At 46.6% G+C, this 14,752-nt stretch overlaps 1 protein-coding gene across 1 annotated transcript in view; it reads left to right on the top strand.

The window, feature by feature from the left end:
• The first annotated feature begins 3,459 nt into the window (after positions 1-3,459).
• The window catches only part of LOC142824430 (lathosterol oxidase-like), a 31,786-nt gene continuing 20,493 nt past the window's right edge, over positions 3,460-14,752 (top strand). The window contains exons 1-3 of the mRNA XM_075916375.1: positions 3,460-3,633; positions 12,467-12,684; positions 14,028-14,160. Of these exons, the coding sequence (XP_075772490.1) occupies positions 12,475-12,684; positions 14,028-14,160 (343 nt within the window). The 5' untranslated portion in view covers positions 3,460-3,633; positions 12,467-12,474. The remainder of the gene's footprint in view (positions 3,634-12,466; positions 12,685-14,027; positions 14,161-14,752) is intronic.

The raw sequence follows: 14,752 nt of genomic DNA, 5'->3' as shown, positions 1-14,752 counted from the left end.
GAATTAGGCTTCAAAATCTGGAAACAACTCAGACCCTGAGCTTGTGGTGTTCGCAGTTTTAACAGCATCAATTGCTACCTCTCTCAAAGTACACAGTATACCAGATTTTCTCTTAATAAACGTCATAGCTTTCAAGTCCTTCAAAAGTGTAACATATTTTTACTTTATGGATAGATATAAACAATTTTTTATTTCTTATATTAAATGCTAGATTTTTAGAACACACAAAACATTTAAACACTGGCTGTGTCTACACTGGCGCGATCTCGTGCAAAAGTGGCCACTATTGCGCAAAAACTTGCTGCCTGTCCACACTGACGTTCTAATGTATAAAATCAGGGCTTCTTGCCCGAGAACTTTGACACTCCCACTCAGGAATAAGCCCTCTTGCACAAGAGCTCTTCCAGAAGAGGCCAGTGTAGACAGGCAACATGAATTTCTTACGCAAGAAAGCCCGATGGCTAAAATGGCCATCAGAGCTTTCTTGCACAAGACAGCGTCTACACTGGCATGGATGCTCTTGCGCAAAAGCACATGCCAGTGTAGACGCTCTCTTCTGGAAGAGTTTTTGCACAAGAACACTTTTGCAAAAGAGTTTTTGCGTAAGAACGCACCACTGTAGATGTAGCCTATTGGAACAATCTTGGTACCTGCTGTCAGTTGATTTAAATTCAGATTTCCAAAGCATGGACTTTTCAAGCATTAAGTTGCAAGAGTTTTAATCCTTCCTAAATGATACCAACTAACATTTCAAAGCCATTTACACATTTGGAGAGAAAAACAGAAACACCTACCAGTTGTTCCCAGGCCTGTTTTATTAATGAGATCATTTTTAAAGGGCTTCATTGTATTGATCTTGGGTTTTTCTCCAGGATACACCTATAAGATTAGGTCTTTGGTTTCTTTTCAACAGACTTATTTTCCTCCCTTCTATAGCTTAGAAATGCCAAATGGTACCATTTATTATGGTACATTTGTGACCGGCAGTTACTGGGTCATGTTGAGTTTAGGCATTATTTTCTTTGGGACTAGCTCAGCACCCATTGAAGTCAGTGGTAAAACTCCCATTGACTTTAATGGTTCAGTATAGGGGCATTTGTGAATAGTAATGTAGCTTTATTTCCATTGAGAGATGCCTAGCACATATTTGGATGCTTGAAAAGAAATCATTTGGGAGATTTAGGAGATATACAGCAATTAGAAAGAAACATCCCCTGTGGTCAGGTTACTCAGTTGTCTGCTATAGGCACTTCCACACCTTCCTTCCAGAACGATGGATATGGGCCATCCTAGAATAACACCATAAACAGATCACTGATCTGCTCTGCTACAATTCCTGGCTACGTCTACACTGGCCCCTTTTCCGGAAGGGGCATGGTAATTTTTGAGATCGTAATAGGGAAATCCGCGGGGGATTTAAATATCCCCCGCGGCATTTAAATAAAAATGTCCGCCGCTTTTTTCCGGCTTTTAGAAAAGCCGGAAAAGTGCGTCTACACTGGCCAGATCCTCCGGAAAAAAGCCCTTTTCCGGAGGATCTCTTATTCCTACTTCAAAGGAAATAGGTCAATGGAGGGATGATAGGAGTTACTATAGAGAACTTTCTGGGTGTCTGGCTGGTGAGTCTTGCCCACATGATCAGGGTTTAGCTGATCACCATATTTGGGGTCAGGAAGGAATTTTCCTCCAGGGTACATTGGCAGAGGCCCTGGAATTTTTTCGCCTTCCTCTCTTACATGGGGTACAGATCACAGCTGGAGGATTCTCTGCATCTTGGGGCCTTCAAAGTATTTGAAGGCTTCAATATCTGAGACATAGGTGAGAGGATTATTCTAGGAGTTGGTGGGTGAGATTCTGTGGCCTGCATTGTGCAGGGAGTCAGACTAGATGATCATAATGGTCCCTTCTGACCTTCAAGTCTGTGAGTCTATGAGGTAAAATCAAACTAGAACACACAGTAATATATTTTGGCAAAGGGCAGGTGAGCTATTCAAAATGAAAACAGGATATATTGTGGCACAGAGCCAATAATAAGCAAAATTTATACTTAGCATACAGCATTTAACAAGTTAACGGTCCATGTTTAGGAGTGTTTAACTTCCCTTTCTGAAAGTCTGGAGGCAATATTTCCCAGATGACCAGAATCTCTTCTCCTTCCCTCCCCTCCTCCAGGCCACATTGTATTCATCTTGGGTTGTTCTCCAGTATGCATGTGTAAGAACTACCCTGACTAGGTCTTTGGTTTCTTTTTTAAAAAAACTTGTTTTCCTCCCTTTTAGTGCTTAGAAACGCCACTTGGTACCAAATATTCCCAGACATAAAGTCCTAATTAACTGATCTCAGTCCTTTATAACTGTCTGGGTAATAAAACTTTGGAATAGGCTTCCAACCCAAGGGAAGTTGTGCAATCTCTATCAAAGAAGGTTTTTAACCACAGGTTACACAAACTTCTGTCAGGCAAAGTCTAGGTTTACTTGGACAGACCCAGCTGGGGCAGCTAGACTGGTCCTATATTTGCGGATCAAATATCTCCTTACCGTAAGCTGCAGGCACACTTCCTTTTTCAATATGCTATGCATCTAAGGGTGTGTCTAGACTACATGCCTCCTTCGACGGAGGCATGTAGATTAGCCAGATCGGAAGAGGGAAATGAAGCCGCGATTAAAATAATCGCGGCTTCATTTAAATTTAAATGGCTGCCCCGATCTGCCGATCAGCTGTTTGTCGGCAGATCGGGGGAGTCTGGACGCGATGCGCCGACAAAGAAGCCTTTCTTCATCGGCACAGGTAAGCCTCGTGAAACCAGGTTTACCTGTGCCGATGAAGAAAGGCTTCTTTGTCGGCGCATCGCGTCCAGACTCCCCCGATCTGCCGACAAACAGCTGATCAGCAGATCGGGGCAGCCATTTAAATTTAAATGAAGCCGCGATTATTTTAATCGCGGCTTCATTTCCCTCTTCCAATCTGGCTAATCTACATGCCTCCGTCGAAGGAGGCATGTAGTCTAGACACACCCTAACAAAGTAGACTAACGGTTATCCACAAATTATTTTTGAAGATACAGACTAACTACTCTCCGAGATTGTGTAATGTTGTTAGTGATCTCAGGGTGTGCACATTGTGAGGTGAGAGCATGAAATGCAATGCCAGAAAAGGGGATATTTTACTGCTCTGGTTCCTGCGTCTGGGGCTGCCGGCTTTGCATGCATTTTAAGCCGCATACAGGTGCCGAGCGCCCCCATGCACCTATAACAAGTCTAAAAATTGCGCGCAGGCCCCCGCGCCAGGAGGGCGCTTTGGCTGAGCAGAGGGGGCGCGCGCAGGCGGCAGGACCTACAGCGCGCCAGGGGCCGCTAAAGCCTGGCACACCCACGTGGGCGCGAGCTGGGGCGGGGCCAGCGCTCACCTATCCCGGAGCGCTGCGGCCACTCGACCGCGCGCCTCCTGCGTCACGCCACTCGTCAGCCTCGCGCGAGCCGGGCGCTGCGCTGACGCTTCATCGGGCTACAGCGAAGCCCCGCCTCCCTGCCTGGCCAGGTGGGGCTGAGGGCAGCTGGAGTGGCCACGCCCATCCCTGCCCAGAGCCCTTCGCAGCGAGCTCGGGCCAGCTGCTCCCTGGGGCGCGCGCTGCAGGTAGGAAGCGGGCGGGGTGCAGAGGGGGAGGGGCGAAGTTGAGGGGGGTGCACCCCCCAGCATGTGCATTAGTGAGCTGGGTAGAGATTGTCCATCCCCCCAGCTCCTCTTACCTCCCTCTCCCATTCGGGGGACAGCGCAGGAGGGGGCTGGGGGCTGCTGTGCGCATCCTCTCTGACTTGTACTTAGTCCTTTGCAGATGGCGAGGGACACTTGCAGGTAACGCGCCCTCTGCTCTGGAGCGAGTCCCGCAGGATCTTGTCACAAGAGGGAAACATTGTTTCTTGTTTTTTGTTTTAAATGTCTAAACCGTCATTCGTCTAATCTGGCCAGGGTCATTCTTGAGAAAAATCAGCTTCCCTCCGTGAGACTGCAAACACCTGACTGGTGAGAGTTACTCACGCCTGCAGTGCCTTTGGATTTGATGGATCAGTGCTGAAGAGTAAACAGCTGGCCCTTTCTACTTGGTTTCATTTGTTCTGTGAAATAGGGATGTTAAATTATGGGTAATCAGCTAATCAAGTAGTTGATGGCATTTCCACCGACTACTCAATTAGTTGGGTAAGGGGGGAAAAACTGTAGCTCCCAACTGGCTTGTGAGCTAACCCTGCTGTGTCTCTGTGCTACCTCTTAATACATTTAAAAAGCAGAGGCGCAGCAGAGGGGACTTGGAGGAAGCTAGGACAGCTGATTCTTGGCTCCCCCCCCCCCCCCCCTGCTTTTCAAGTGTATTAAGAGTCTAGCAGCTCTTAATACATTTAAAAAGCAGAGGTGCCATGTCTGGTCCCCCCACCTGCCTTACCTGTCTCTCTCCCCCATATGGTACTGGGAGGAACTAGCTTTTAAGTCAGCTTCCCCCCCTCGCTGCCTGTCTCTGATAGAGGCACCAAGGTGTGGGGAAGCGGACTAGTCACTTACATCCCTACTGTGAAATGACTTGGTGATTTTACTCAATTCTTATTTAGATTGTAAGCTCTTTTCTTCTGTGTTTATATTGCATTTAGCACAGAGGGATCCTTGACCAGGCTATCCAACACCACTAATAAAAATAATAATAATGCCCATTTTTTTACCCACCTTGTCTCTTCTAATATTTTGGGATTGTTACAGCTGCAGCTAAGTTGCATAGTTCTTAAATAGCACTTTCCTATCAATAGATTAAAATGTCCAGCTCTCCAGTAATTAGGAGCATTTATTATAAGAGCTGGTCAAAAATAGGTGAAAATTTTGTGTGTTCAAAAACAAATTTTGAACTTTAACAAATTTTGGATCTGCTGTTTACAACTAGCAGCCTCAGCAGAGAAGCCAGGGACATCATGAGCCACTCCAGGCCATAGTTTAAAATTTTGTGTGTGTCCTAGTGAATCATAATTTTGGTAAAAGAGAGGAAAGTTCTTCATGGCATATATTTGGGGCTGCAACTTCAAAAGGGGCTTATGGATGTTAGGTCCCTTTAAAATGAACTATCAGGGGAAGTTTGTGAGACACACTGACTGGGAAGGAAGGAAGTTCAAGCTGCAATCTTACACAAACAATTATTTAAACTAATTTATTAATATAATGCAACTTATAGTTTAAAGCCACAATGCCAATTTTTTTTTGTGATCTTGTCCAGCAGTGGTTTTCAACCAGAGGTATATATGCCCTTGGTGGGTCTTCCAGGGAGTAAATGAACTCATCTAGATATTTGCCTTGATTTACAAGAAACTGTAAAAAGCACACACACAAACAAATTTCATAGACAAAAAACTTTTTTTCCAGTAGCAGGGTGCTGTGATATTTTGTGGTTTTATGTCTAATTTTGTAACTAAGCAGCTTAAATAAAGTGAAATTTGGTATATGTGAGGCAGATTAGACTCCTGAAAGAGGTACAGTAATCTGGAAACAAAATACAGGACTATGTAGCACTTTAAAGACTAACAAGATGGTTTATTAGATGATGAGCTTTCGTGGGCCAGACCCACTTCCTCAGATCAAATAGTGGAAGAAAATAGTCACAACCATATATACCAAAGGATACAATTTAGAAAAATGAACACATGTGAAAAGGACAAATCACATTTCAGAACAGAAGGCAGATGCGAGGGGGGGGGGGTAAGGAAGGTGAATGCCTGTGAGTTAATATTAGAGGTGGGGAAAGGTGAGCTAATGGTATTAGAGGTGATAATTGGGGAAGCTATCTTTGTAATGGGTAAGGTAGCTGGGGTCTGAACAAAGATCAGGTCTGATCACACAGCCTCAGCGAAGATGGTTGCCATCTCGGTGGAACCTCCAAATTGTCAAAGTCAGACAGGACTCAGATTTGTCAGACCGCTCTGTTTATTCAGCAAAGCTCTGCTAAAATGCATTCAGAAAATGTGAGCGCCCTACAAGGTTCAAACCCCTTGATTTATACAGTCAAAAGAAAGCCAAAAGTAACAGGATTAAAAGAGGGGCAAAACTTCACATAATTAGTGTGAGGCTACTCAAGTATTTTCATTTCCACATCAAGCACACAGCAATCTCCTGTCCAATTGCTTGGTTATCTCAATTTTTTCCCTAACACCTAATGTTCCTTTTCCTATTAACTCTGGCTAGCACTTTGTAATCTGCATTCCTACAAACAACATTAACATACTTTTCTTCTTCCTGTTCAGAGACAAACACTATTCCTTCAACTTATTCAATTATTACAGCATAATTCATTTTTCTCTTATAGTATAATTCTTTCTACTTTCACAATCCCTTCTTTTGGTCAAGCCACGCCTATGACCAACAATTACTGGGTTCCTTGCATTAACTGTTCTTTGTCTATCTGTTAATCAATGCTATTTAAAATCATCAGATTAGCACTCTGGTGAGGGGACATGTCTGTGACATGACTTGCACATTTTTTGATACAACAGGAGATTAACAGAAAACATACAAAAATCATTAAGATCCTAAATAGGATAGTCAGGGCTCCCTGAAACAACCAGTTTCCTATGCCAGAGAAATTGGACAAGTTACTTAGCCATTTCCACAGGGAGCTTGGCTCTTCGTGGGGAAGGTATGCAATCTGTTCCAAGTGGCTAGCGCAATCTATTACATCATTGGTGTTGTCAGGTGTGTGTATATATACACAACATTCTTTGCCAATGAGAGCACAGGTCCCTCCTTTTTCGCCTAAAATTACGGAGGTGTTCTCGTGGGAAGGACTCTAACACTCGGAATTGTGGGAAAAGTTGGGCGGGATAACAGATACCTGACCAGTTAACTGGTAACCTGGTATAGGCTTTTGTCCCGCAGACCCACTGATGCCCTATCAAAGCTGGGAAGGGTCGGTTGCACCCCTTTGCCATATAGGTTTCTAAAAAGGTGGAGTAATATCCCCCGAAGGGCACACGGTGATTCTCCTTACAGGGAGTGGTGTTATTTGCATGGCATTGAAAGATTGTACTGTTGTTACAATATGCTGGAGACATCTGCTCCTCCCCAGATTCAGCCCCGTCTCATTACACACCCAACACCAGTGACCTTTTTCCTCCTCCACACTTATCCATCTAGATACATTTATTCCCACTGCTTCCCAAGTGTCATTACTGTTCCATGTCTTGTTTAACGGGTGAGGCCTGGGGAATTAAGTGGGATTGCCAAGACAGGAACCAGCTTGTGAGTGGGCTGGGATGTGGCTGCAGACCCAGCAATTAGAGATATTAAGGGTCTGAGCGATCCATACTTGCTGGTGGATAAAAGAATTGTCATTGTGGATTCCACAAACCTTAAGACACCAGTGGCCGAGGAACAGGCCCCACTAGAGGCACATGTTGGAGGCAAGACCCTTTTGGTTCTGACAACCTCCACTGAGGGAACAGCAGTCACGGTTTTATGTCCACCAGGCAGCAGGCGCTAGGCTCTCTACTGCTTCTTCTTGGGCCTTCCTTTTGGTCCTCGTCTGCTTCAGGCAATCCTTACGCGAACGTAGGTTGTAAGGTATTGCAGGCTGTTCCTCTACGTCTTCTTCTGGAGTCAAAATTGACTCTGCATGGTCCTGAGGCGATGATTGGTCTGTTGGGGGTGGTGCCTTCTTACACTGCGAAGCCTGTATCCATGCTGTGATGCCGGATAGCTTAACAGCCGTCTGGGCAGTGAGCAGCACCTGATGCGGGCCCTTCCACCGGGGTTCCAGGGCGTGTTTTTGTTGGTGGTGTTATACGTAGAGCCAATCATCTGTCTCGAGAGCATGGCCGGCATCAGAGTTGGGTTCCGTCGGCCAGGCAGCTTGAACCTGTGAATGGAAGTGACTTGCAGTACTGAAGGAGTGTACTGTGAGTCAAGTGCAAGTCTGGGACTGGATTAATGGTAGCCATTGTTCACATAAACAATTTCAAAAGGACTTAATCTATGTCTTTGGGATGGTAGGGACAGTGCAGCAGGTGTGTGACATGTAACACACGATCCAGGTGCTGAACAAGTTGTCCAGTAAAATGTGTACCCCGGTCACTGGACAGAGTGGCAGGAGTTCCTTTGGCAGGCATAATATGATTTAACAAACATTTGGCAACAGACAGTGAATCAGCTTTGCGACAAGGAAAGACTTTAATCCAACCTGAAAATAAGCATACCATAACCAGAATAAATTCATATCGTTGACACTTAGGCATTTGTACAAAATCAAGCTGCCAATGCAAGAACAGTGCTTGGGGCAGGCCCCAGAACCCGTGAGCTACCTTTACAGGTTTGCCAACATTGTAGTTTTGGCAAGTGGTACAGGCGGTACAGTGGCGGGCTGCAAAACAGCTGAAATGTGGGGCTCACCATCCTGCCTTAGTTACAGCAGAGACCATCCCCTCCTTTCCGACATGCGAAACATCGTGAAGCAGGGTGGCCAGAGAGGGGTAGAGTGAAAAGGGGGCCACAAAGGTACCAGTAGGCGAGCACCGACGGGAATCGGGGTGTAGAGAGCAACCCTGAGTGACCCAGGAGTCTTTTTCTGCTTCTGGGGCAGGGTCTTGGAGCAGGGTGAGGGCAGAAAGGGACGGCGGTGGTACAGAAACAGAAAGGGAACCGAGAAATGCACCTGGGGAAGGTTCTATGGCAGTATTACCCTTAGCAACATCAGTATCTGCTGTGGAGTGGCCAGGGCACTTAATAGCTAATGCAGATGGGAGTAAAACTGCATACAGGAGAGCAGCAATGTACAACCCCAAAAGCGTAACGAGAATCAGTAGAAATGGTGGCGGAGCGCCCCTCAGCCAGAAAGCAAGTGCGGGTTAGGGCAACTAGTTCAGCGACTTGCGCTGTCACAGAAGGTAACGGCGCAGCTTCTAGGGCTTCAGAGAGCGATACCCCAGCGTATCCTGCAAGGAGACGACCGTGTCTCTCTCGAAAGCAGGAACCGTCAGTGAATAACGCAAGGTCGGAGTTGAGAGAGGGACATCAGAAAGGTCGGGGCGTGGGACGGTGACAGCAGAGACAGCTGCAAGGCAGTCGTGGGGTTCACTGTCATCGGACAGAGGAAGGAGAGCGGCAGGGTTCAACTGCATACCTAGTGAGGCGGGCGGAGGAAAGGTGAGCTGTATTACATTGTAGCAGGAGAGTTTCTATGGAGCGGGGGATCATGAGAGAAAGAGGAGAGCAGAGGACAAGGGACTCACTAGGCGTGCCGCAGCAGCCACAGCACGCAGGCTGGGGGGGGGGGGGGTGGGAGCGGTAAACCCTGGGCAACGGGGTTCCAAGGTGGCAGAGAAATAAGCCACTGGACGATTTTTTTTCCACCATGCTCCTGAGTAAGAGCCCCAAGTGCACAACCAGATTGCTCGTGGCAGAAAAGAGTAAAAGGTTTACAGTAGTTAGGTAACCCTAAGGTGGGGGGCAGTGAGAAGCACTAAAGAGTCAGTTTCTGAGGCCGATAATGAAGGAGAACAGAGGAGCAGATCATTTACATATTGGACCTGTGTTACCTGGGACAGAAAGAAAGCAGAACACAGATCAACAACAGTAAAATGAGTTGCGTCTGGCATGATAGAAGCCAGAATAGTTGCTGGGTTAGGGATTACAGGAAAGGTGGGAACAACAATGCAGTTAATGGCTCAAAGATCCTGAACAAACAGCCATGATTTCCCATCAACCTTTTCGAACTGGGAGGATAGGGGTGTTACAGGGGCTGGAACAGGGGACAATAATGCCTTGTTCCCACAGGGTGGATATGAGCGGAGCTGAAACCTTTAAATCCCAAAAACCCAGTGCCATGACCCCTTCTCTGACCTCATCCCCGTTCTTGGTACCCTCCCCGTTCCCGGTACTGTCTGCCCTGCCCTGAATAATGCTGTATTTGCAGAGCCATTAACTTTTGTGAGGACTGCTCCTCTTTCTTTTTAGAGTGCGGTGGCAATGCTCTGCCACTGCTTGCAATTTGTCCATGGTCTTGACCTCCCATCCAACACTTATTTGCTTTAACATACTGCTAATAGCAGGTAGGAAGCCATTAACAAACGCATGCGCCAGGGCGCCCTGTCCATTTTCACCTGGTTGCTGTATACCAGAATGTTGCAAACCCCCCCCCCCCCAAAAAAAAAACCCCAAAAAACCAACCAAACAAACAAACCCATCAGTCAGTCTGTGTGATAGTTGCCTGGGTTTTTTCTCTGTTGCTGTTTACAGCAATGTATGGCCGTCCAGTTGGTTTTTGGAGTTCATACTTGGGGAATGGCCTCATGCAGGCACTTAGCTTGATTCTTACATTTGTTCCAGTAGGCAGCGTCAGGACCAGTGTCTGGCAAATCAGAAGGATGCTCAGTGGTGGGCCAATTTGCTATCAGGAGCCATTCTTTTTCTTTTTTTTTGCTTGCTAGGGGTTATAAGTAGCTTACACAGTTGCAGGAGGTCTGCTTCAGAGGGTTCATAGGCATTGCACACTAGCAAAAATTCCTCTGCAAATTTGGTAGGGTTTTCCTGGGGTGGACGGAAGTCCTGCCTGCAGCTTCGTGCCACTTCTGGGGGTTCCAGAAGTGCACTGACTGCTCCTCTCCCACAGCTCTGTGGCGTGCCGGGTGCGATGCCGGAGGGGGGGGTTGACCCCAGGGCAGGTGCCCGCGGGGGTTTGGCTGTGCCCCGGGAGTGGGGGGTTGGCCCCGGGGCAGGTGCCTGCGGGGGTTTGGCTGTGCCCCGGGAGTGGGGGGTTGGCCCCGGGGCAGGTGCCTGCGGGGGTTTGGCTGGCCGCGGGAGGCATGTGCCGGCTTCCCGGGGGGGCGGGGAGAATCCTGGGAGGAGGCGGGTGCCCCCCTGTTCCCCACTCCCCACACCCTTGTTCCCCACTCCCCAGCCTCAGAAACCGGTCCCCACTGGCACCCTGCCGTAGCACCCTTCCCCAGTACTGTGTCCCCTGCTCCCACCAACACAGTTGGGGCCACATTAGTGGAGCTTGGGGGGGGGGATTGGAGGAGGATTTTTTTGCATCTCACTTGTGTGGCCCCAACTGACTTTTCTGTGGGTCAGTGACTCTTGACTCAAAAAGGTTCCCTGCCCTTCTCAGAAATAAAGACAACGTAGAAACGTTTTGTGTTTGACACAGTATTTTATTTGAAAATGAAGCCTGGCCAACAAACCCCCAATTGGGGCCAAGCCCCCACCTGGCCACAGCATCATAACACGCCTGCGCTCCCCTTTCCCCCAGACCCTACATCTGAGTCTGTCATACACTGGAACCCCCTGCCCTGAGCCCCTCACATACCCCAGCCCAAATTCCTGAACCCTCACATCCAGAAGTCTGTGGCTTGCTTAGTACCCTAACCCTCCATCTGACCCCAACACTGCCCGGCCTGGAGCCCCCTCCCCTGAACCAGCATTTCCTTCTCCACCTCCTCCTGCATCCGGGTGTCCTGTCGTTGGAGGCAGGGGTGAGCCAGCCAGGTGGCCTTCCTCATGTGGAAGTTTTAGGGCCACTGCTGGTTGTGCCACTGCTGATCATCCCAATGCTCTATCACCCGTCGGTCCCACCAGTGGGAACTGGTGTCTAGGCTCCAAACGCACTCTACCGTAGGGTGCGGTTGCTGGGGTATTGCTCCTGCATCCTGGCAGAGGGTCTCGCTGATGAGCTCTGACGTGAGCTCAGGCAGGACCACGAAGGCAGTCTGCACAATGTGCTGCAGAAGCTGCAGCATGTTAGTGTGGGGCCATTGCATGCCTAGAGGCAGCCCCAGTTCCATGGCAAGAAGCGTGCTCTGGTGTCCCGAAGCAGGGCAACCAGAGTGTGCATTGCTAAAGCTTTGCTGTCCCTCGGAGAGGTAGCGAGCACACAGCAGAAGCAGAAAAATGGCGTCCTAGGGGGTCCTTTTAAGCAAGTGTCTCAGCTAGCCTTAGGCAACAGCACCCAGAAGCAACTGCCTGGACTGGTTCCAGGCAGCCTTACATGCGAGAGCGTGTCCACACTTACTGGACGCTATCTTTCGAAAAAGCACATCACTACTTCGTTGCACTTTTTGCATGTGGACACTCTATTTCAAAATAAGCTTTTCCAGAAGATCTCTTCCGGAAAAGCTGCTTCTGAAAGAAGCCTGCAGTCTAGACAGCCTCTGTCTGTACCTGTTTTGTGAAGATAAACAGAGCTTCTGATTCCTCTACAACTGTCACGCTGCCTTCTCACAAGCATGGAATATGTTGTGTGTTATTTATAAGGGATATACTTGAAACACTGTAGAATTCAAATATGCTACTGTTTACAACAGACACATGGCATTGGTTTTTGATTATCCAAGTACATACAGATTAAAGACACACATTTATCCTGGGTTTGGAACAGGTAGAATTGTTTTGTTTTATGCTATTAACATGTAACTGTGATGCAGATTATTAATACGCTTTTTATGTTGTTTAGATATAACAATGGATCTAGTCCTGAACTATGTAGATTACAACTTTTTTACACCATATGTGTATCCAGCCACGTGGCCAGAGGACGAACCCTTTCGACAGATCATCAGTCTCCTTATTGTAACAAATGTTGGTGCACTCGTGCTTTATTTGCTGTTTGGAACTTTGAGTTACTACTTGGTTTTTGATCACACTCTGGAGCAACACCCCCAGTTTCTAGAGGTGAGCAGAATTTCATCTATTGCCTAGTTTAACAACTTGCCAGTTTTGTGGCAGATTGAATTTACCTCTTCAGAATTCCTATTCCTGGATGAGTAAAGGCTAGCTATGCTTAGCACTTCAACTATTTGGATATGGTGATAACTATTTAGAGGCTCCACATGGAGTCTGCCTTCTTTTGTTTGTGAGATCCATGCAGTCCATCCTAAAAGAGGACTAGGGCCTTAAGTAACAATTTCCATTGTGCTTTAAAACAACAGCACGTATGCTACAGTAGAACCTCAAAGGTATGAAAGAGTCAAGCAACTACACATCTCATATGGAACCAGAAATATGCAATCAAACAGTAGTAAAGACCTGCCCTCCTCCTTCCCCTTCTGAAAGGAAACACAAAAGTTACCTTGTTAAACATAAACCTCTAAAAGGGGGAGGGCAGTCTAAAGAAAAAATTGATAAGGAAACTGCTTCTGTGTTTAAAAGGTGATTGAAAGCAGCATTTTTTCCTGCATAGTAAAATTTCAAAGCTGAATTAAGCCAATTCAGCTGTAATTTTTTGTTCAAAGTTACAAATAACCTCCCTTCAGTCCCCTGAGATGTTCATAACATACTGTACAAAATCCCTGGGAGAGGTAGTTGTCACCATAGGATAGCTGGGGAAATTGATGCAGAATTTAAGTGCCCCAAAACTAAATATTAAGTCAGTGAATAAACCCAAATTAGAACTCAGGGCTGGCCACTTCATAACCTTGTGATCATTTTCTCCAACGCCTACTGGCTATCAAATAATCAAAAATACACAAAAAGCACCCTTGAATGCTACATTAAATTATGCAAACATGAAACTTCACCTTAGGAACACAAATGATGATGAGTGGAAAGAGACAGAGGGATGATTATAAATTAACTTTTCTTTTGAGGCCACTTCCAGACCAGCATTTCTATGAGGCCAACAGTACTTCTGCCAAAAATACATTAGGATGGAAGCCTTGTGTATTTAAAGGCAGGGAGAGGAGCAGAGATAGTAAAGGACAGAGAGTGTCACTTCCTTGATGAGAAACTTTGTGACACAGCAAAAGACAACTATCAGCACGACTGAACTGATGGTGGATAATGAATTGCTCTCTCATGACAGAGCATGATTGATTCTCATTAGAAGGGTGGTACTCTAGGTGTTGTGGACAGTAGGGAAGGTATTGTGAGTAGTTTAATTGGTGCAGAAGCAGGCATTAAGTGGCTAGTACATGTGCTCTTCCTGTTCTGTGGAAGACGCTGGCATTTTCATGAAGGCTCATACTAATTTTATAGTTTTTGCTTGTAAAATTAAACCTGTCTGCTTTTATATTTAGAATCAGGTGCAGCTCGAGATAAAATATGCTGTCCAATCACTGCCCTGGATGAGTATCCCCACTGTAGCACTCTTCTTTGCAGAGGTCAGAGGTTACAGCAGACTTTATGACAACATTGAAGACTCTCCTTATGGTAAGGAAATTAATTAAATTGTGAGCCCTCTGGATCAGGGACTGTCGTCTTTTCTGTTTGTACAAAGCCTAATCCTGAGTCAAAGGCTTTTTTAAAGTCAATGAATAACAAGTATAGTGGGATCTTGTACTCTCTACACCTTTTGGTCATCTATGCGACTACAAAAATGTGGTCCGTTGTCGAGAGTCCCCTACGAAAACCTGCCTGTTCCCGTCTCATGTCTCTGATCCTTCAGTAGGGGAAGGATAAGTCTCATAAAGACCTTATAAAGATGAGGAAACAGGCAAATGGGTCGATAGTTGTGAATGTCTTCTCGATTGCCTTTTTTTCAGCAGAAGAACAGTTTGCAATCTCTTCCAATCCTTTGGGATTCTGCCCTTTTTAATGTACCTTGAGAATCTTTCACGAAGGGCTTTTAAGAGTATATCACCTCCCGCACGAAGTTCTTCTATGTGTACTTGGTCTAAAACTGCCGCTCTTCCCAACTTCATCTTCTGAGGGGCTGCTGCCACCATACCGGCATATCTGCTCCATTTCATGTCTGTTTGTCATTCTTCCACCTTCTTCGTTAACAAATGCACTTGGAAGAGTT

Source organism: Pelodiscus sinensis, unplaced genomic scaffold, assembly GCF_049634645.1.
Source record: "Pelodiscus sinensis isolate JC-2024 unplaced genomic scaffold, ASM4963464v1 ctg35, whole genome shotgun sequence".
Lineage (NCBI taxonomy): Eukaryota > Metazoa > Chordata > Testudines > Trionychidae > Pelodiscus > Pelodiscus sinensis.
The sequence above is the reverse complement of the archived record's forward strand: the minus strand, read 5'-3'. Positions and strand labels throughout refer to the sequence as shown.